At 62.3% G+C, this 23052-nt stretch overlaps 1 protein-coding gene across 2 annotated transcripts; it reads right to left on the reverse strand.

Annotated features, from left to right (window-relative positions):
- Positions 1-5920: 5920 nt before the first annotated feature.
- NGFR (nerve growth factor receptor) lies at positions 5921-22305 on the reverse strand. Of its 2 annotated transcripts, none has more exons than XM_030966342.1 (6): positions 22179-22305; positions 17502-17640; positions 13829-14188; positions 11040-11283; positions 10084-10244; positions 5921-9200 (listed from the first exon to the last, which is right to left on the reverse strand). In XM_030966342.1, the coding sequence occupies exons 1-6, from the start codon at positions 22221-22223 to the stop codon at positions 8899-8901; spliced, it is 1251 nt and encodes a 416-aa protein (XP_030822202.1). In that variant the 5' UTR covers positions 22224-22305; the 3' UTR covers positions 5921-8898. The 2 variants fall into 2 exon arrangements, with proteins under 2 accessions (XP_030822202.1, XP_030822200.1); XM_030966340.1 differs by having other exon boundaries at positions 5921-9203.
- Positions 22306-23052: the final 747 nt, after the last annotated feature.

Raw genomic sequence — 23052 nt, forward strand, 5'->3', positions numbered from 1 at the left:
GGGATGAACTGGGACGGAGCTGGGATGGAGCTGGGATGAGCTGGGATGAACTGGGATGAACTGGGATGAACTGGGACGGAGCTGGGATGGACTGGGATGAACTGGGACAGAGCTGGGATGAACTGGGATGAACTGGGATGAGCTGGGATGAACTGGGTTGAACTGGGACGGAGCTGGGATGGACTGGGATGAACTGGGACAGAGCTGGGATGAACTGGGATGAACTGGGATGAACTGGGATGAACTGGGATGAACAGGGATGAACTGGGATGAGCTGGGATGGAGCTGGGATGGAGCTGGGATGAACTGGGATGAACAGGGATGAACTGGGATGAACAGGGATGAATTGGGACGGAGCTGGGATGAACTGGGATGAACAGGGATGAATTGGGACGGAGCTGGGATGAACTGGGATGGAGCTGGGATGAACTGGGATGGAGCTGGGATGAACAGGGATGAACTGGGATGAACAGGGATGAATTGGGACGGAGCTGGGACGGAGCTGAGCGCTTTCCCAGACTCCAGGCCCGGCTGGGATATCCATGTCCTGGCACAGGGATCTGCTCCTCCTCCTCCTCCTCCTCCTCCTCGGGCTCCTTCCAGGACCTCCGGGGCCGTGTCCAGCTGCCTTTCCCATCCACCCCGCGCTGCCGCCCCCGGGCTGGGAGCTCTGCCTGCAGGGAAGGCGATACCACAGCAGGGAAGGACAGATGGACGGAGCAGAGCCTCTGGAATCTTCTCCAGGAGCCGCCGGAGCCTCCTCCGGCTCCTGGCGGGATCACGGAACGCTTTGGGGTGGGAAGGTGAATCCCAAACCCCGCTGCCGCCCCAAATCCGGGATCCATCCCCGCGAACCCCCGGGGATCCAGGCCCAGGAGTCGGGCAGGGTTAATTAGCGGGAATTCGGGATTGGGCAGGGTTAATTAGCAGGGATTCGGGATTAATGAGCGGCTGCTCCGGTCCTGCTGAGGGCAGCAGAATTCCCGGGCAGCGCTCGGGGGCATCCATCGATCCCGCAGGATTTATCCCCCAGGCATTGCCAGGAAATGGCTCCAATCAATCCAGAGCCAATTACGGCCCCGGGAGCGGGGAAAGGGAGAATTCCCTGTCTGGGAAAAGGAGAATTCCCTCTCTGGGAAAGGGAGAATTCCCTCCCTGGGAAAGGGAGAATTCCCTCCCTGAGAAAAGGAGAATTCCTTGCCTTGGAAAAGGAGAATTCCCTGCCTGGGAAAAGGAGAATTCCCTGCCTGGGAAAAGGAAAATTCCCTGCCTGGAAAAGGGAGAATTTCCTCCTTGGGAAAAGGAGAATTCCCTGCCTGGGAATGGGAGAATTCCCTGCCTGGAAAAGGAGAATTCCCTGCCTGGGAATGGGAGAATTCCCTGCCTGGAAAAGGAGAATTCCCTCCCTGGGAAAAGGAGAATTCCTGTCTGGAAAAGGAGAATTCCCTTCCTGGGAATGGGAGAATTCCCTGCCTGGAAAAGGAGAATTCCCTCCCTGGGAAAAGGAGAATTCCCTGCCTGGGAAAAGGAGAATTCCCTGCCTGGGAAACGGAGAATTCCCTCCCTGCGAATTCTCAGCAGAGCTCCGGGGAAGCGGGACCGGGCTCCGAGGACATTCCCAGGAATGGGCCAGGAGGGATCCCAAGGAATGGGGGAAAGGGGACACCCCAAAACTCCAGGATCCCGCGGCGTTCCCCGCTCCCAGCCCCGTTCATCCCCTCCCAGTTTTCCCTCTCCTCTCCCCCCAGAGCCGGGATCCGAGCCCAGGCAGCCCCTGGAGCTGCTCTTCTCCCTCCTTTCCCCCTGTCCCGGGTGTTTTTTTGGCGATGCCGGGTTTCCGTTTCAGCCCCGATCTCGGCGGAGCAGGGCCGGGTTTCATGGAGCTGTAATTCCTTTGTCTCTCCCTTTCCCTGGGAATCCGAGCCCCCGCAGCTGACAGAGAGCAGGGAAGTGTCAGCTGCTGGAAACTCCGATTCTGGGAATATTTCCCCCAAAAACTCCCCCGGGGAGGGAAATCGGGGTAAGGTTTCCCGTGGTGCCGGTGCTGGGCTTTGTCTGGGAGGAGGCGATGATTTCCCGGGATGATCCCGGGCTGCGGGGGATTTATGGAGCACTAAAACCCAGCAGCTTTTCCCTCAGCCTCAGCCGGGATATTTTTTCCTGCCGAAAAGCTCCGGGATTTTTCCTTCCTTCCGGCACAAATCCAGGGAAAGCCCTCCCAGCTCCTTCCAGCCTCGGAATTCCCACAAAAATCCCGTCCCGAGCCCTGATTCCCACACAGATCCAGCCAGGGTCTCACCATCCATCTGCAGATCCCTGGGGTCCCATTCCAGGGAATTGGGGGGTCAGGACCCTTCCCAAAGGAAAACGGATCCCAGTCCCGACCCTGGATCCCCCCAAATTCCCACATTTCCCCAAATTCCCACATCCCTCAAATTCCTACATTTCCCCCAGAATTCCCACATCCTTCTGGAATTCCCACATCCCCTGGAATTCCCACATCCCTCAGAATTCCCACATCCTTCCCAAATTCCCACATCCCCCCAAATTCCCACATCCCCCCAATTCCCACATTTCCCCAAATCCCCACATCCTCCCAAATTCCCACATCCCCCCCCAACTCCCACATCCCCCCAAATTCCCACATTTCCCCCAAATTCTCACATCCCCCCCAAATTCCCACATCTCCCCCAGAATTCCCACATTCCCCCCTAAAATTCCCACATCCTTCTGTAATTCCCACATCTCCCCAAAATTCCCACATCTCCCCAAATCCCCACATTTCCCCAAATCCCCACATTTCCCCAAATTCCCACATCCCCCAAATTCCCACATCCCCCAAATTCCCACATCTCCCCTAAAATTCCCACATCCTTCTGTAATTCCCACATCCCCCAAATTCCTGCATCCCCCAAATTCCCACATCCTCCAAATTCCCACATCTCCCAGAATTCCCACATCTCCCCAAATTCCCACATCCTCCAAATTCCCACATCCTCCCAGAATTCCCACATCTCCCCAAAATTCCCACATCTCCCCAAATCCCCACATCCCCCCAAATTCCCACATCCCCCAAATTCCTGCATCCCCCAAATTCCCACATCCTCCAAATTCCCACATCTCCCAGAATTCCCACATCTCCCCAAATTCCCACATCCCCCAAATTCTCACATCCCCCAAATTCCCACATTTCCCCAAATTCCCACATCCCTCAGAATTCCCACATCCCCCCCAGATTCCCACATCCCCCAAATTCCCACATTTACCCCAATTCCCAAATCTCCCCAAATTCCCACATTTCCCCAAATTCCCACATCCCTCAGAATTCCCACATTTCCCCAAATTCCCACATCTCCCCTCCATCCCTCCCTGCCAGGTGCAGCCGGAGCTCCCTGGGCTCTCGCCGAGCGTGGGAGGTGCGGGGAAAGCTGGAGCAGGGAATTTTTCCCTGGGAAAATTCTCCTTTTCCAGGTGGCTCCGGGAGCGCCGGGCCCGTCCCCACCCCAGAGGAGCCCACCTGGATTTCCTGGGGTTCTGCGGGGTGCAGCCTGGAGGTTCCTAAACCTCCTGGGGTTCCTAAACCGGGATTGGGGTTTGGGAACCCTGAGGGGGACAATCCAAGGGAATTCCCTGGAGTTTCACCCCTCACACCCCGAAGGGTGACTTGGGGAAACAAAGCAGGACAAATCCCTCTGGATCCCAAATCCCCCCGGATCCCAAATCCCTCTGGATTCTGGGAGGTTTAGGAACCTAAAAATCCCAAATGCCTTCAGACCCCAAATCCCTCTGGATGCCAAATCCCTCTGGATGCCAAATCCCTCTGGATCCCAAATCCCTCCAGATCCCAAATCCCTTCAGACCCCAAATCCTTCCGGACCCCAAATCCCTCCCAATCCCAAATCCCTCCAGACCCCAAATCCTTCTGGACCCCAAATCCCTCCCAATCCCAAATCCTTCCAGACCCCAAATCCTTCTGGACCCCAAATCCCTCCGGACCCCAAATCCTTCCAGACCCCAAATCTCTCCCAATCCCAAATCCCTTCAGACCCCAAATCCCTCCCAATCCCAAATCCCTCCGGACCCCAAATCCCTTCAGACCCCAAATCCCTCTGGATCCCAAATTCCTTCAGACCACAAATCCCTCCGTGCCCTTTTTGGGTTTCCCCCCAATCCCGGGGGGATCCCAGGGGATCCGGGCTGGGCTGGGGCAGGGTCCCCTCCCCGGGGGAACCCCAGGACCCCGAACCGAGCCCGGCCCGGCCCAGTCGCTCCCAGTCCGGACTGGGAAGGGGCCGGGATGGGGAATTGGGAGCGGGGGGCGGTGCCGGGGGGGATTAAAGGCTCAACTCCAACCTCGGAGAGGAAATTGGAATTAAATCCCCTTCCAGGGGGGGCATTCCCGGCTCTCCCGAGGGTCCTGGAAGGGTTAAAGGGCGTCCCGCGTGCCCGGGATGCGTTTCCCGCGGGATATTTTGGAAAATCCTGGAGCAGCGCCCTTTGCTCCAACTGCTTCCCATTACCGGGGAATGCGGCTCCATCTGGGAGGCAGATCGAGCTTTGGGGGCACCGGGAACGGCTCCAAACCCCCCCCCGTCCCTGCGGGCGCTGCGCCCCAAAACCCGGCATGGAAACCGGGAGAAACCAGCGGGAAACGGGGGAGGCAGCCGGGGATGGGGAGGAAATTCCGGGGGGATTTGGGATCGTCGGCTGCAGCGGGGCCGGGAGCTGCTGCTGCTCCCTGGGAAGTCCAAATGTCCCTTCCCGCTTTTCCCTTCCCTTTTTTCTTTCTCACTTTTCCCTTTCCAGATTTCCTTTCCCACTTTTCCCTTCCCGCTTTTCTTTCTCATATTTCCCTTCCCGCTTTTCCCTTCCCGATTTTCCCTTCCCGATTTTCCCTTCCCTGTTTTCCCTTCCCGATTTTCCTGTCCCGCTTTTCCCTTCCCAATTTTCCCTTCCCAGATTTCCCTTCCCACTTTTCCCGTCCCGCTTTTCCCTTCCCTGTTTTCCCTTCCCGCTTTTCCCTTCCCACTTTTCCCTTCCCACGTTTCCTTTCCCGCTTTCCTTTCTCAGATTTCCCTTCCTGCTTTTCTTTCCCACTTTTCCCTTCCCAGATTTCCCTTCCCGATTTTCCCTTCCCGCTTTTCTTTCCCACTTTTCCCTTCCCAGTTTTCCTTTCCCACTTTCCTTTCTCAATTTCCCTTCCCAATTTTCCCTTCCCAATTTTCCCTTCCCGATTTTCCCTTCCCAGTTCTCCCTTCCCATCTCGATCCTGCTCCAAGGAAAGCTCCTGGCTCCCCGCGGGGATTTGAATGAAAAGCGCCTCCGTGGAGTTTAATTTGGAATTTTTCCCATTTTTTTTCCCCAGCGATTGCTGCTTTTTCCCAGGGCCTGGGGCTGGGTTTGGGATTTTTCCCGGTGCATCCAGCAGGGATCTGGCCCTGTCGCCGCCCTGGCAGCAGATGTGGGATTCAGCAGCTCTGGGCCTCCCCAGAGTCCCATTAAAAAGGGGAAGGAGCTTTTCCAGGGATTTCCCCCAGCCCACGAGAACATCAGGCCCCTTTCCAGATTTATTCCAAATTTTCCCTTTTTTTTGTTTTTCCTCCTCTCTCCCCATAAATCTGCTGTCCCTGATCCCACACACGAAGCCCAACTCGTTTCCTGCTTCTCCTGCTCCGCGAACTCAGGGATTCGGGATCAGAATGGGAATGGTGAAAATCCCATCAGGAAGGCGTTGAGGGCTTTTTCCCACCCTGGATTCCCAGGATATTTATTTTTTTTGGGGGGAGAGCAGGAAGAAGCGAGCGCGACGACGACAACGATGCTCTTTATTGGCATCCCAAGGATACACACGGACAAATTCCACCCCCTTGGGCCTCCCCCGTGCATCCCCCCCAGCTCATGCTGCCCCCAGACCCCCCCAAATCCTTCTATTCCTACGAAATCGGCCCTGGAATTACAGAGTGGGGAGTGGAGCAACACACGGGCTTGGTACAACACGAAACGAGCTCTGACTTTGGCTTGGGTTGCCCTCCTGGCTTTGGGTTTGTTTGGGGTTTTTTTTTGGTGTTTTTTGAGTTTTATTTCCATTTTTTCCCCCCGCAGCCAGGGGGGGGTTTGAGGCAGCCCCCGGCTCCTCTTTGGATGCTGAGTTTGTCCTCATTCCCTCGGCCCTGAAAATCCGATTTTTGGGATTGGGGGTGCTGAAATCCCTTCCCGTGGCAATGAAAACCTGAGGGTGAGGCAGGGATGTCCTGAGGAACAGAATTCCCAGCGGGAGAGGCTGGGCTGGGCTGGCTCTGCCAGGAAATTCAGTTTGGGTCCGGGCACCTCGATCCAGGCCCTCAGCTTGTCCTGGAGTCGCTTTTCCAAAAATCCCAGACCGACGGGAGCTACCTGAAGGTGGCCAGTGGTGGAATTCATCCTAAATCCATCCCAAATTCATGCAGAATTCATGCCAAATCCACCCCAAATTCATCCAAAATTCATCTCAAATCCATCCCAAATTGATGCCAAATTCATGCAAAATCCATCCCGAATCCACCTCAAATTCATCCAGAATTCATCCCAAGTCCATCCCAAGTTCATTCCCCAAATCCATCCCAGATTCATCCCAAATCCATCCCAAATCCATCCCGAATCCATCCAAAATTCATCCCAGATTCATCCCAAATCCACCCAAAATTCATGCCAAGTCCATTCCAAATTAATCCAAAATACATCCCAAATCCATGCCAAATTCACCCCAAAACCATTCTAGAGTCATCCCAAATCCATCCCAAATCCATCCCATGGTGTGGCTCGCTCTGGCAGGAGCTGGAGTTTCCAGCCCACTGTGAGTGGGGTTGGAAATTTGGGGCAAATTTCCTTGGATTTGGTCAATAGGAGGAGTTTGGGACACGGATTTGGGGTTTTCAGCCCTTCCAGCCAGGGGTGGCTCTTCCCAAGGGATTTTGGCTGCAATCCCCCAGATCCCAGCCTGGGTTCTCCATCACCCAGAGCGCAATGGGAGGGAAATTTCCGGAAGATTCTGGAGGATCTGGGTGCTAGAATCCCCCAAATCCCAGCCCGAGCTTCTCCATCACCCAGAGCGCAGTGGGAGGGAAATTTCCAGAAGATTCTGGGGGATCTGGGTGCTTGAATCCCCCAAATCCCAGCCCGAGCTTCTCCATCATCCAGAGTGCAATGGGAGGGAAATTTCCAGAAGATTCTGGGGGATCTGGGTGCTGGAATCCCCCAGATCCCAGCCTGGGTTCTCCATCATCCAGAGTGCAATGGGAGGGAAATTTCCAGAAGATTCTGGAAGATCTGGGTGCTGGAATCCCCCAAATCCCAGCCCGAGCTTCTCCATCATCCAGAGTGCAATGGGAGGGAAATTTCCGGAAGATTCTGGAAGATCTGGGTGCTGGAATCCCCCAAATCCCAGCCTGGGTTCTCCATCATCCAGAGTGCAATGGGAGGGAAATTTCCAGAAGATTCTGGGGGATCTGGAATCCCATGGAAGCTGCTCCAGCCCCTGGAGCTGTGCTGGGATCATCCCAACCCTGCTGTGGGATTTTGGGGCTTCCCCGTGGAGTCTTTAAGGCCAGAAACGAGGTGGGACCAAAGGGTTGGGATGGGAATTCCCAGCTGGAAGTGGGGAGGGGACAGGGCTGTCCCCAGGGGGGTCACACGGAGCACTGGGTCAAACACCAAATTCCTATTTACAGATCTCTCCTCTGAGAGGGCCCAAAAATCCCGTTCTGGAAAAATCCCGTTCTGGGAAAATCCCGTTCTGGGAGAATCCCGTTCTGGGAGAATCCTGTTCTGCCTTCAAGGAGGAATTTTGGGATCAATCCAGAGGGGAGGTGAGCGGCCACACCTGGCCCGGGGCTGTGCCCGCACCTGGCATTGGGGACATTGGTTGGGGACATTGCTGGGAGCTTGGTGGCAGCTCAAGGGACATCCCCCAGGCCAGTGACAGCCCAGGGGACATCCTGAGGCTGGTGGCATCTCAAGGGACATTCCCCAGGCTGGTGGCAGCTCCAGCTCACCCAGCCGGGGCCAAAACGCCCCCAAAATGCCACCAAAACTCCCTTGGAGTGATGTCACGATGTCCCCTCCCCTGGGAGGTGCCAATGTCACCCCTGGGGGCAGAGGGACATTCCCGAGCCGCCCTTCACAGTGCTGGCGCAGCAGGAGCCCTTTCAGCGGGGTGGGGACAGTGGGGACAGTGCAATGGTGGCAGGGTGGCCTTGGTGGTCCCTGCAGCTCGGGGACACCAGGGACAGGGTGGGAGGGAGGAGAGGAACCCTGGGGGTGTCCCTGTGGGGCAGGCACTTGGTCAGCACTTTCCACCTTCAGTGTCCCTTTGGTGTCCCCTCAGTGCCCCCTCGGTGTCCCCTCGGTGTCCCCTGCAGCCCCCACGGCAGGGTCGTGGCCCCCCAAAATCTGCTCCTCAGTGTCCGGGGTGGTCCGGCTGCTCCCCCAAATCCCTGCAGAGCTCTGGGGAGCTGCACCCCGAATTTCACAGGGTAGGGAGCCGGGGGGTCCCCTCCCCCAGCCCCCCTGAGCCCCCAAACCCCGGGGCAGCGGCTCCGGGGCGCCCCAACCCCGCCCTTCCCCCGTTTTGGGGTAAAAGCAGCCGGATTTGGGGGCGTTGGAGGGGAGCAGGAGGAAGAGGAGCCTCGGGGGGAGAAGGAGCTGGAAGGCAGGAGAGGAGAGGGCTGAGAGCACGGCGGTCTCTCCCGTGTCCATCTGTCCATCTGTCCATCCATCCCGCAGCCGGGATTGGCCATCAGGGCGGGGCCGAACCCCTTCCAACACCATCAGGGGCCGGTACCGGTACCGGGAGCTGCTCGGGGCTGAGCCCACCGGCTCCCCCCGCTGCCGGGCGGGCTCGGCGCCCCCCGGGGCCGCCCCTCACACGGGGGAGGTGGCGGTGGAGTCGCTGGCCAGGCTGTCGGCGATGTCGCCGCGCTGCAGGCGCCGCAGGGCGGCCAGGAGCGCGTCCAGCGTGGCCGACTCGCGGCCGGCCCAGTGCGCCAGCAGCGCCCGCGCCGGCGCCTCCTCGCGCGTGAAGGACTCGATGAGCTCCTCCTTGTAGCCCAGCTCGCCCGCCAGCTGCCGCCACGCGTCCTCCGCTGAGCTGCCCAGCAGCTTCTCCACCTCCTCCTGCTTGCTGGCCGGCAGGGCCGAGTACGGGCTGCCGTCCGCCTTGGGAGCTGCTGGGAGCCGGGGGGGGAATGGGCTGAGCCCGGCCCGGGGGTGTGCCCGTCCTCCCTGCCCTTACCCTGGGGTCTGTGCCCATCCCAGGGTGTCCCTGCCCATCCCAGGGTGTCCCTGCCCGTCCTACCTGCCCTTACCCGGGGGTCTGTGCCCATCCCTGGGTGTCCCTGCCCATCCCAGGGTGTCCTTGTCCATCCTCCCTGCCCTTCCTGGGTGTCCCTGCCCATCCCAGATTGTCCCCATCCATCCCCTGATGTCCCTGCCCATCCTTCCTGTTCATCCCCTGTCCATCCCTGGGTGTCCCTGCCCATCCCTGAGTGTCCCTGCCCATCCCTGAGTGTCTCTGCCCATCCCTGGGTGTCCCTGCCCATCCCTGAGTGTCCCTGCCCATCCCAGGGTGTCCCTGCCCGTCCTACCTGCCCTTACCTGGGTGTCCCTGCCCATCCCAGATTGTCCCCATCCATCCCCTGATGTCCCTGCCCATCCTTCCTGTTCATCCCCTGCCACCTGGGTGTTTCCCATCCTGAGTGTCTCTGTCCATCCCTGGGTGTCCCTGCCCATCCTGGGGGGCCCCCCCCATCCCTGAGTGTCCCTGCCCATCCCAGGGTGTCCCTGCCCTTACCCGGGTGTCCCTGCCCATCCTCCCTGCCCTTACCTGAGGGTCTGTGCCCATCCCCGGATGTCCTTGTCCATCCCTGGGTGCCCCTGCCCATCCCAGATTGTCCCTGCCCATCCCAGGGATGTCCCTGCCCATCCTTAGCTGTCCCTGCCCACCCCAGATTGTCCCTGCCCATCCCAGGGTGTCCCAGTGGTCCCACCCTGCCCCTGGGTGCCCCTTGCCCAATCCAGGGTGCCCCCTGCCCACCCCAGCAGCCCCACCTGGCCCCTGGGTGCCCTGCCCGGGCGGCTGCTGCTCGTGCAGGCTCTGGCTGTCCACGGAGATGCCGCTGTCGCTGTGCAGCTTCTCGCCCTCGGGGGACGGCGTCTGGTTCACCGGGCGGTTGTTGGCCCCTTGCTTGTTCTGCTTGCAGCTGTTCCACCTGCGGGGACAGCGACACACCGGTGACATCCCCGGGGCTGCCAGGGCTGTGTCGCCTCCCCTGGGACTTGTCCCCTTGCCTGGGGTTTGTCCCAGTTTCTGGTTTCTGTCCTGGTGCCAGGACAGGGACAGGGACAGGCACACGGTCAGGGGATGGGACAGGGACACAGACAAGGAGACAAGGACAGGGACAGGGACACAGGGACAGGGAATGGGACAGGGGATGGGACAGGGGATGGGACACAGGGACAGGGGATGGGACATGGACAGGGACACAGACAAGGAGACATGGACAGGGACACAGAGACAGGGAATGGGACAGGGGATGGGACAGGGACACAGACAAGGAGACAAGGACAGGGACAGGGACAGAGGAACAGGGAATGGGACAGGGGATGGGACAGGGACACAGGGACAGGAACAGGGACACAGGGACAGGGGATGGGACAGGGACACAGACAAGGAGACATGGACAGGGACAGAGGGACAGGGGATGGGACACAGGGACAGGGACAGGGACAGGGACAGGGACAGGGACAGGGGGGATGGGACAGGGACACAGACAAGGAGACATGGACAGGGACACAGGGACAGTGGATGGGACAGGGACAGGGGTGCAGTGTGTCCCCCACCCTGCTGCCTCCTCCCTCCTCGCCCCTCAGCCGCCTCGCCCCCCACACAATTCTGGAAATCCGCCCATCCTGGTGCCCTCGGTGGTGGCAGCTGTGGCTGTGGGACATCCAGAGCGGGGGTCCCACTGTCCCCCCTCCCCAAATCCCCGTCCCTGTGCCGGTACCTCTTGAAGGCGATGTAGGCCACCAGCCCCACCACCACAGCGGCCAGGATGGAGCAGTAGACGGGGATGAGGTTGTCGCTGCTGCCGTGGGTCACCACGGGCTGCGAGCTGCCCATGACGGTGGTGGCCGTGTCCGCCGCGGTGCTGGGCCCCCCCTCGGTGCTCAGCGGCTCCCCGGTGGCCGCCGCGGGGCTCTCAGAGCCCGCCAGGGACGGGGCGGGTGTTGTCCAGCGAGGGTGGAGCCCTGCCAGGGTGGAGGGAAGGGAAATCGGGGTCAGGACGAGCCGCGGTTGTGCCTGCCCCGGGCTGTGTCAGCGCTGTCCCAGCACAGCCCCCTTGGGCACAGCTCCTGCTGCCACCCCCAAATCCGGGGAAACCGCCCCAGCTGACCCCAAACCCACGCTGAGGCAGCCCAGGTGCCCCAGGCCCCGCACGGAGCCGCTCCCGCAGCGTCAGGGCCTGGGTTTGATCCTTTCCCGGCCCCTGCGGCTCCGCCCGGGAGTGACCCCGCTCCTGCCACAGCCGGGCGTGGCCCGGGAGCAGCGGAGCCGTCTGGGCTTGTCCCAGGGAAACACCTGGGTGCCCCATGCCATCCCATGCCATCCCATGCCATCCCATGCCATCCCATGCCATGCCATCCCATGCCATCCCATCCCATCCACCCCATCCCACCCCATCCCATCCCATCCATCCCATCCACCCATCCCATCCCATCCCATCCCATCCCATCCCATCCCAAATTCCCTGTGCCCTCTCGGGGCCTTTGCCCAGTGCCAGGGTCAGGCCACGTCCCCCAGCCCATCCCGGAGTGAGGCTGAGCTGGGAATCGCGGCAGGAGCCGGGACCATGCGCTGCCACCCCCCTGCCACCCCCTGGGATCAGTGCCAGGCTGGGATTGTGACAAACTGGGATTGTGCCAAGCTGGGATTGTGCCAGGCTGGGATTGTGACAAACTGGGATTGTGCCAAGCTGGGATTGTGCCAGGCTGGGATTGTGCCAGGCTGGGATCAGGATTGAGCTGGGATAGTGACAAACTCGGATTGTGCCGAGCTGGGATTGTGCCAGGCTGGGATTGTGGCCTGCCAGCCCCGGGGCCGCAGTGGTGTCACTGTCACTGTCACAGGGGGTCGCTGGGGGTTGGTGCCATCCTGCCCTGCCCTGTCCTGCTGCCATCCTGCCCTGTCCCAGCGCCATCCTGCCCTGCCCTGTCCTGCTGCCATCCTGCCCTGCCCTGTCCCAGCGCCATCCTGCCCTGTCCTTTTCCGGGTGCCATCCTGCCCTGTCCCAGCGCCATCCTGCCCTGTCCTGGTGCCATCCTGCCCTGTCCCAGTGCCATCCTGCCCTGTCCTGCCCTGCCCTGTCCCAGTGCCATCCTGCCCTGTCCTTTTCCTGCTGCCATCCTGCCTGTCAGCCATCCTGCCCTGCCTGTCTGCTGCCATCTGCCCTGCCCTGTCCCAGCGCCCCTGCCCTGTCCTGGTGCCATCCTGCCCTTTCCGGAGCCACCTGCCCTGTCCTTTTCCTGCTGCCATCCTGCCCTGTCACAAAGCCATCCCTGCTGTCCTCTGATCTTGTGCGCTCCATTTACCGACCTGGTGCCATCCGGCCCTGCCCAGTGCCGCCTGCCCGGGCCGGGACACAGCCCGCTTTTGCCCTGCCCTGCTTTCGGGGCGGCCGCGCCTGGGCCTGGGAGCCCGGAGGCCTGGCTGGAGCAGCTCCCACCGGAGCAGCCCCGCTTCCTCCAGGAGCTCAGCACGGCTCTGACTTTTGCTCTGCCCCTTTTTTCTCTCCTTTTTTTTCGACGTTTTCCTCCCCTTTTCCCCTTCCTCGCAGGACTGGAGCTGTGTTTGGGATGCTGATGGGGACAGGGGGACAAGCACACAACCCCAGCTCCTTTCCCTTTCCCAGCAATGCCAGATCCCGGCACTGCCAGATCCCAGCAATGCCAGATCCCGGTCCCGACACCGCGATCCCAGCAGTGCCAGATCCCAGCAATGCCAGATCCCGCACTGCCAGATCCCAGCACTGCCAGATCCCAGCAATGCCAGATCCCGGCACCGCCGGATCCCAGCAGTGCCAGATCCCAGCAATGCCAGATCCCGGCACTGCCAGATCCCAGCAATGCCAGATCCCGGCACTGCCAGATCCCAGCAATGCCAGATCCCAGCACCGCTGGATCCCAGCAGTGCCAGATCCCGGCACCACTCCCTAAACCCAGGCCCAGCCATGCCTCAGCAGCTGCACCGGGAATGTCCCAGTGGTGGCAGCAGAGCGGTGACAATGACACACACACCGTGACAATGGCACACATGGTGACAATGGCACACACCGGGAACGTCCCAGTGGTGGCACCAGAGCAGTGACAGTGACACACACCATTGGCACACACCGGGAACATCCCTGTAGTGGCACCAGAGCAGTGACAGTGACACACACTGGGCACGTCCCAACTGTGACAATGGCACACACCGGGAATGTCCCAGCAGTGGCAGCAGAGCCGTGACAATGACACAGCCACACCGGGCACATCCCAGCGGTGACAACAGAACGATGACAATGACACAGCCACACCGGGCACATCCCAGCAGTGACACCAGAGCAGTGACAATGACACAGCCACACCGGGCACATCCCAGCAGTGACACCAGAGCAGTGACAATGACACAGGCACACCGGGCACATCCCAGCAGTGACACCAGAGCAGTGACAATGACACACACCAGGCACATCCCAGCAGTGACACCAGAGCGGTGACAATGACACAGCCACACCGTGCACGGCTGGTGTCTTACCCCGGCACTCGGCGTCCGCCACGGCCGTGCACTCCCGCACCAGCACCTCGTTGTCCTCGCAGGTGGTGCAGGGCAGGCAGGGGTCCACGAAGTTGGCCTCGCTGGAGAAGGTGCCCTCGGGGCACTCCTCGCACACCGTGTCCTGCGAGTCCTTGCAGGGGAACATGAGGCCGAAGCCCACCTCGCAGACGCGGCACGCGCGGCAGCTCCCGCTGGCCTCGTCCTGGAAGTAGCCGTAGGCGCAGCGGCACACGGCGTCGTCGGTCTCCACGCAGGGCGCCGACATGCTCTGCAGCCCCTCGCACTGCGTGCACGGCTTGCACGGCTCCGTGGCGCTCGCCGTGTCCGAGAAGGTGACGCCTGATGGGGATGGCGGGGATCAAAGCTCTGCTTCGGGTTCCGGCGTTCCCCTCTGGGGTCACAGGGATGGGGGTCTCCCCTCTGCGGGCCCCCCCAGGCTCAGCTTCCCGTTAGTGCCTTCCCCATTCTGCAGAAATTCCCAGCTCCTCATCTCCCGAGCTCTTCAGCTCATTCGCACCTTCCCTGTTCCCCAGCAATTCCCAGTTTGGAGCATCCTTCCAGGCTCAGCTTCGCAGTAACGTCATCCCCATTCCCACCTCCTCATCCCATTCCTCTGCAACTCCCGGTTTGGAGCATCCTTCCAGGCTCCCATTCCCATTGACATCTGCACCATTCCCACCTCCTCATCCCATTCCTGCCTTCCCCATTCCCCAGCAATTCCCAGTTTGGAGCATCATTCCAGGCTCAGCTTCCCAGTAACATCTTCCCCATTCACTCCTCCTCATTCTATTCCCATCTCCTCATCCCATTCCCCAGCAATTCCTGGTTTGGAGCATCATTCCAGGCTGAATTTCTCTCCCCATTCCCGTCTCCTTATCCTCATTCCCTCCTCCTCATCCCCATTCCCGCCTCCTCATCCTCATTCCCGCCTCCTCATCCCCATTCCCGCCTCCTCATCCCCATTCCCTCTTCCTCATCCCCATTCCCTCCTCCTCATCCCCATTCCCGCCTCCTCATCCTCATTCCCTCCTCCTCATCCCCATTCCCTCCTCCTCATTCCCTCCTCCTCATCCCCATTCCCACCTCCTCATCCCCATTCCCACCTCCTCATCCCCATTCCCTCCTCCTCACCCCATTCCCTCTTCCTCATCCCATTCCTGCCTTCCCCATTCCCCAGCAATTCCCAGTTTGGAGCATCATTCCAGGCTGAATTTTCTGTCCCCATTCCCGCCTCCTCATACTCATTCCCTCCTCCTCATCCCCATTCCCTCTTCCTCATCCCCATTCCCTCCTCCTCGTCCCCATTCCCTCCCCAATTCCCGTTTCCCCCGGGGGCCCATCCCGGCTGCGCTGCCCCCAGCGCCCATCCCAGCTCTCTCTACCCGCATCCCCGCGCTAATTCCCGATTTTATTCCCCTTTCTGACCTCTCGGGGCCATCCCCTGCCCTCCCACCCCATCGCTCTGCCCTGCACATCCTGCCGGGGTCCCCGGGGTGCCGCTGTCCCCGCTGCGGGCGCGGCGGTGACAGCGCTGACTCTGCCTGACCCCGCGGCTCCTGCGCTCCGGTTTCAGCCCGCAGGACGCGCTGCGGGGGAAATCGATGCCCGCTCCGAGCTGTGCCCGCTCCCGGAGGAGCTCGGGGATATTTTTAGCCCCGGAAGAGGCAGCGCAGCCCGTCCTGGAGGGCGCAGCTGCTGCCGCTGCCCCCGCGCCGGCCATCCCACCGGAGCTCCTGCCCCATCCCGGGGAAATTCCAGCCCCAGGGGTGGAGAAGGGGCCGGGGATCCCTGAGACCCCCGGTCAGCCCCAGGGATGGTGCTGGGAATGGGTTCCTGCTCCCAGCAGCTTCCCTGGGGACACCGAGCTGCTCGGGACAGGAATTTCGGGCTGCTCCGGGGGGGGATGAAGCCCCAAAGCCCCTGGGAGGGATGGAGGTTCCATCCCAGCCTCGGTGGCAGATTTTCACCATCCCAAACACCTTCCCTCACCCTGTGCCCGGCTGTCCTGCCCCTGCCCCGAGGCTTTCCCTGGACCTGCGGAGGATGCGGAGCCACAAAATCCCGGAATGGTTTGGACCAGGAGGGACCCCAAAACCCCCCGATTCCCTGGACAGGGTCACCTCCCGCTCTCCCAGGCTGCTCCCAGCCCCATCCTCGGCCACTGCCGGGCTCGGGGCAGCCGCGGCTGCCCTGGTCCCTCCGTCCCCGTGCCCGAGCAGCGCCGGAGCCGCCCCGGGGCGGCACACGCGGCTCCCATTAACCTGGGCTCATGCCTCGCATTATCCTGAATTATTGATGGGCGCCATTAGAGCGGGGAAGTGGCCAGGAAAGGCTTTCGGCTGAGTGGGCACATTTGCAGCGGGATCTGAGCTGAGCAATTACAGCCCCGCTGCAAACGGGGCCCGAGCCGGGGGATAAATAAATAAATCACGAGGCAGCCCCCGGGCTCTGGGGGGGCTGCGATGGGGGGAAAAGGGGGGATCAGAGCAATCCCCCCCTCTTTGGGGGTGGTTTCTGGCAGCCCCCCGGGCTTTGGCAGGGGCCGGGCTTTGCTTGCTGAGGATTTTTTCCGGAACGATTCCCCCGGAGGGTCGGGAACGCGTCCAAGGGAGTGCTCGGAGGAGGCAGCCCCGGGCGCAGGTGGGGACCCTGGGCCCTGGGCCGTGCCCGCATTCCTGGGGCGCAGTCTGGAGGCTGTGCCAGCAGCGGGGCTGCCTCCACCTGCCCGGCCCGCGGCAGCGGGATCCGGGGGGATCCGGGGGGATCCGGGGGGTTCTGGGCGTGTCCAGCAGCATCTGGGGGGACCCAGACATGTCCAGGGGGATCTGGGTGCGTCCAGTGGGATCCAGCAGGATCCAGGGGGATCCGGGGTGTTCCAGGGTCACAGGGGTCCTCTCCCCATCCCAGCAAGGGACGGCTGTGGGGTTTGCAGGTTTCCTTCCCTCCACACCCCAAAATCCCTCTCAGGGAAGAGCTGAGGGTGGGGAGGAGCTTTTCTCTTGGTGGGATCCATCCCTCGCTGGGATCTCTCACTGGGATCCATCCCCCACTGGGATCCCTCCCTCACTGGGATCAATGTCTCACTGGGATCTCTCACTGGGATCCATCCCCCACTGGGATCCATCCCTCACTGGGATCAATGTCTCACTGGGATCTCTCACTGGGATCCATCCCCCATAGGGATCCCTCCCTCACTGGGATCCATCCCCCACTGGGATCCATCCCCCACTGGGATCCATCCCTCACAGGGATCCATCCCTCTCTGGGATCGATCTCTCACCGGGATCCCTCTCTGGGATCCATCCCCTCATCCAGGAGGGATCCAGCCCCGTTTCCCGGCCGGGCTCAGGGAGGCAGAGCCGTCCATCGATTTCTCAGGACGCTGAGGTATTTTTAGCCCTGCCCTGGCTCTGCTCTGTGCCTGCTCTCGGCTCCTCCAGCCTCCTCTGCCTCCTGTCCGCTCCCTCCCCATCCCAAACCCCCCCTGTGCCTGAGAGCACCGCCCACACCCCAAACTCCCATTTTGGGGGGAGAATCTCCCATTTGAACCCATCCCTTCCCCAGAATCCAGCCCGAGCCCCTCCTGGCTCAGCACAGGGGTGACCCGGGGGACGCTGTGACACTTCCAGGGGGGGTGTTTGGGGGTACTCACTGTCCAGGCAGGGCTCGCAGACGGTCTGGTTGAGCCCGCAGGGCTGCACCACGCCCTCGCCCACGTTGCAGAGGCGGCAGCACTCCCCGCCGGCCGTGAACAGCTTGGAGACGCAGTCGTCCTTGGAGGCGCCGGGGCCCTGGCGGGAGAGCAGAGCCCGGAGGTCACCCCTGTCACCCACGGGGGATGTGGCAGCCGGGGAAGGGCCCGCTCTGGGGACACCCCGCTGGTGCTGAATGCAGATTTGGGGGGGAAAAAAGCGCCTTTCCAGGCAAAATTCACTCCTCGGGAAAGGCCCTGCTGAGTTCTGTGCTGGAGGGCGCCAGGGGGGTTTTGGGGTGGCCTCTGTCGCTGTCCCTCCCTCAGCCACCTCCCCTAAGGGCACTGAGCCACCCGGGGGGCTCAGCCCTTCCCAGGCCGGGGAATGGCAGCGGAGAGGAGGAATTCCTGTCCCCACGGACGGTCTGGAGAGCCTGGGTGCCTCCTCTGCCCCCCGAAACCCCCTGGGAAACGAGAGGGAAACGGGGAACTGAGGGAGCAGCGGGAGCTCGGGTGACATCCCCGCCTGGTGACAACCTGACAGGTCCAACCTGTCACCGCACCTGAACGCCACCAGCGTCCCACGGGGCTCTGCAGCCCGAGGTGGCCGAGCTGCCCCCAAACCCCCGTGGGGCGCGGGAGCCCCGTCCCGCAGCAGGTCCCAGCCCTGCCAGGCCCCCTTTGCTCGCTGCCTCCCTCTGCCACCCACCCACGGCTGATTTTGGGCAAGGGAGCGGGGAGGGGGGAGAGGCCCGGGGGAGCATCTGGCGGCCTCGTCAGCGCCTTGGCCGCGTCCCCGCGCTCGGTGCGGCGCTCGGAGCTCCGCATCCGGCGGGGCCGAGACAATGGAGCGCCGGTTCCAGGCAGCTGAATGACAAAGTGCTCCAATTACCCCGCGCTGCGAGGCGGCCGCTCCCCCTCCCCGCCGCGCCTCCGCCAGCCCGCCCTGGCAGCCCCTTCTTGCAGACCCTTTCTCCAGAACCCTTCTCCCAGCCCCCTTTTCCAGACCCTTTCCCAGAACATTTTCCCAGATCCTTTTCCCAGGCCCTTTTTTTACAAACCCTTTTTTCCAGACCCTTTTCCTGAACCTTTTCCCAGCCCCGTTCTCCAGACCCTTTCCCAGAACATTTTCCCAGATTTTTTCCCAGACCTTTTTCCCAGACCCTTTTCCTGAACCTTTTCCCAGCCCCTTTCTCCAGACCTTTTTCTCAGCCCTTTTTCCAAACCCTTTTTCCAGACCCTTTTCCAGAACATTTTCCCAAATCCTTTATCCAACTTCTTTTCCCAGACCCTTTCCCAGAACACTTTTCCAGATCCCTTTCTCAGACCCTTTTCTCACCCCCTTTTCCCAGTCCCTTTTCCCAGATCCTTTCCCAGATAATTTTCCCGGATCCTTTTCCCAGTCCCTTTTCCCAAATTCCTTTCCCAGAACATTTTCCCAGATCCTTTTTCCAACCCCTTTTCCCAAATTCCTTTCCCAGAACATTTTCCTGGATCCTTTTCCCAGTCCCTTTCCCCAGATTCTTTCCCAGAACATTCCCAGATCCTTTTTCCCAGATCCTTTCCCAGAACAATTTTTCCAAATCCTTTTTCCAGCTCCTTTTCCCAGACCCTTTTCTCACCCCTTTTTCCCAGCCCCTTTTTCCAGATCCTTTTCCCAGAACATTCCCAGATCCTTTTCCCAACCCCTTTTCCCAGATTCCTTTTCCAACCCATTTTTCCAGCTCCTTTTCCCAGTCTCTTTACCCACTCCAGGCGAGCGGGAGGGACTGGAATATTGGGAACCCTCCCAGCACCCCAAATGTCCCCTGGGAAGGGCTTTGGGGTGAGGCTGTGCCCTCACGCCGCCCGTGGGGGGCACATTTGGGGTTTTGGAGCCCAGCTGGGCGCAGCCCACCCCGAGCTCCTCTGGGGCAGCGTTTGGCACTCGCAGATCCCCGGGATGCGCTTGCAGCACTGGGAATGGGGCTGGCTGTGAGCGGTGATGGGGCTGGCCACGAGGCGTCCAGAGCATCCCATGATCCCAGAGATCCCAGAGCTTCCAGAGATCCCAGAGATCCCAGAGCTTTCCCTGATCCCAGAGCATCCAGTGATCCCAGAGCTTCTAGAGATCCCAGAGCATCCCACAGTTCCAGAGATCCCAGAGCATCACACAGTTCCAGAGATCCCAGAGCTTCCACAGATCCCAGAGCTTCCCTGGATCCCAGAGCATCCCATGATCCCAGAGCTTCCAGAAATCCCAGAGCTTCCAGAGATCCCAGAGCTTCCAGAGATCCCACAGCATCCCACGATTCCAGACATCCCAGAGATCTCACAGCTTTCCCTGATCCCAGAGCATCCAGTAATCCCAGAGCTTCCAGAGATCCCAGACCATCCCACGATTCGAGACCCCAGAGCTTCCCCTGATCCCAGAGCTTCCCCTGATCCCAGAGCTTCTATGGACCCCAGAGCATCCCACAGTTGCAGAGATCCCAGAGCTTCCGTGGATCCCACAGCATCCCATGATCCCAGAGCTTCCAGAAATCCCAGAGCATCCAGAGATCCCAGAGCATCCCACAATTCGAGATCCCAGAGCTTCCCATGATCCCAGAGCTTCCCCTGATTCCAGAGATCCCAGAGATCCCAGAGCGTCCCCTGATCCCACAGCACCCCATATCCCAGATCTTCCCCTGATCCCAAAGCATCCAGAGATCCCAGACCACCCTGCAATCCCCGAGTTTCCAGGGATCCCAAATCTTCCCCCGATCCCAGCTCTACCTCCCATCCCAGACTTTTCCCCGATCCCAAATCCTCCCCCGACCCCAAACCTTCCATCTCCCCGACAGCTGCGAGCTGCCCGTGTGGGACGGGCCTGGCTGGGCCACCCGGTTCCTCTCCCGGGCCACCCGGACCCCCACCCGGGCCACCTGTCCCCTCGCCGCCGGCTCCCCCGCCCACGCTCCCGGAGCGCTGCGGAAAAGGCGATTCCCCGCTCCAGGTGCCGCGGGCCCCCTCGTTCCGGGGCTTTCCCTTCGGGGCTGGGGGCTCCGAGCCGCCCCCCCGAGCCTGGGCAGGGGCACCTGGTCCGCGTTAGGCCGCGGAAACGCGCGCGTTATTAGCGCGGCTCCCGGTGACAAAGGCGCGGAATTAACGCCATAAAGCATCCTGACAGCTGGCCCGGCCCGGCCGCGGGCGGAGGGCGCGGGCGACACCTCTGGAAGCTCTCAATTGCTTTTGGAGCCGCCTCGGGGGTTTGGAGGCCGGGCAGGCGCTGCTGGGTGAGGACGGAGCCGCTCCGAGCGGGATTTGGGAGCTCTGGAGCGCGGAGCGGCCGCACAGGGCAGGGGATGCTCCAGCTGGAGCCGAGCCCGGCTGAGATCCGAGCCCGGCGAGATCCGGGCGCGCTCTGCCTCTCTTGGCCGAGCCCCGCGCCGGGGAGAGGCCAAATCCCGGCTCCCGGCCATTCCCGAACTTTGGGCAGCTCCGGGAGCCGCGTCCGAGCCCCGCGGCTCCGGCCGGCCCTGGGAGGCACCGAGCGGTGGGTGCGGGGTCTTGGGGGGTCCCGGGAGGTCCTGGGGGGGCCCGGGGTGCGGGCACAGCTGGGGGGGCACAGCCGGGTCCCCGTTGTCCCCCCCGGGACATTCCCAGCCCCGCAGGTGCAGCCCCGGAGGGCAGAGGCAGCCCCGGAGGTGACCCCGGAGCCGGGCGGTGGCGATTTGGGGACATCTGCAGCAGCCGGGGGGCAGAGGGCGATGCCCGGAGGGGGGAATGGTTGGGATGCATCCGGCTGGGACAGCTCCTGTCCCCGCCCCTGTCCCGGCGGCTCCGGGGGGGTTTGGCCGCCCCGATCCCGAGGGGGTGATGGGGAAAGGACCCCCCCGGCCCGGCGGTGCCAGCCCCGCTCCGCTCCTCAGCCCTGAGCTCCGCCTTTAATATCCTGCCCGAGGGGTGTCCGGCTGCCTGACAGCCCCCCTGGGACCCCCGGCAAACCCTGGCCCCAAAAAAGCCCCGTTCCTGCCCCAGCTGCGGGCCTGGACCCCCCCCGGCCCCACTCCCTTCTCTGCTGCCCCCCCCTGCCCCTGCCCTGGAGTTTTTTTTTGTCTGCGGCGCACAGGGAGAGCTCTGCCAGGAGGAAAAGGGTCTCAGCCTCAGCTCTGGGGCAGTTCGGAGCCGGGAAACTCTGGGAGGGGTTCGGGGGGTGCGTGGGGGGCACTGGGGGGGGTTCTGCCCCCGCTCCCCTCGGGCTGGGGCTCCGTCACCCTTTGCGGTGGCAGAGCTGGGGACAGCGGCACCGGAGGGGCTGCGGGACCCCCATCCCCACCCAGCTTCCCACTCCCCTCCCTCCGCACCCCCAGAGCTCAGCCCGTCCTCCCCGGGGCTCTCCGGTGTCCCCGGGACCGTCCAGCCCCGCACGGCGGTGACCCCGCTCCTGCCCGCGCTGTCCCTGCCCCTCACCCGCGGGGGTCCCACCCCGGTGGCCCCGGGACCCTCCGAACCCCCCCGTGTGAAGCCCCCGGGCCCCTCCATCCCTTCCCCTCCCGGTGCCGCGGAGATTCTCCGTGCCCCGCTGCCTCCGGGGCCGCTCCCGGTGCCCCCGGGACGCCGCATCCCCTCCCCGCGGGGCTCCGGGGCTGCCCCGGGCGCTGCTCCCGCACTCACCGCCGGCAGCAGGAGCAGCAGCAGCAGCGGCAGGAGCCCGGCCATGGCGGGGGGAGCGGCGCCGGTGACACCCCCGGGACCGGAGCGCGGCCGGGCTGCCCGAGCTCTGCCGCTCTCCGCCGCGGCGGCGGCCAGAAAAGGGCTGCAAGTCCCTCCTCCTCCTCCCTCCTCCTCCTCCTCCTCCCCGCCCCCGGAGCATCACGGAGCGGCCGAGCCCGCACCCTCCGCCGCCGCCACACAAAGCCCGAGCCCCTCCGAGCCCCCCCGAGCCCTCCCCGGTCCCCCGGTTCCCCCGGTGCCCCCGGTGCCCGCCCCGGAGCGCCTTCGGGGTGCGCTCGCCCCGAGCTCTTCAGCCCCTCCATCGCTTTTCCTCCTGCGCTGTCTGTCCGTCCGTCTGCCCCTCTGCATCCCCTCGTTTCCCTGTCCGTCCGTCTGTCTGTCCTGGTCCTTGTGTCCCCAGCGGGGTGGGGTCACCGATGGCGCCGGCATGGGGTGACCAGCTCTGCTCCGGCCGCAGGGGACAAGGGACAACATCCCCACCCTGGGGACACCCCAGGCCTGTCCCCGCTCTGCGGGTGACACCGAGAGGCCCCAGAGGGGGACACGGGCTGGGGCTGAATTAAATCTTTGTATTTCTGCCCTCCACAGCAAAGAAATCCTGTCTGGTCCCTGAAAGGTCCCCGCGTGCCACCTCCTTTGTCCTGGCGCTCCAGGGTGACTCTGCCCGATCCCACAGCGCCGGCAGCTGGAAATGCCAGGGCTGTTCCCTGTCCCGCAGCTCTGTGTCACCCCTGGCTCTGAAATGCCAGGGCTGGTTCCCTGCCACCCCTGGCACGGCTCTGAAATGCCAGGGCTGGTTCCCTGTCCCGCAGCT

This window comes from Camarhynchus parvulus, chromosome 27, assembly GCF_901933205.1.
Source record: "Camarhynchus parvulus chromosome 27, STF_HiC, whole genome shotgun sequence".
Classification (NCBI taxonomy): Eukaryota; Metazoa; Chordata; class Aves; order Passeriformes; family Thraupidae; genus Camarhynchus; species Camarhynchus parvulus.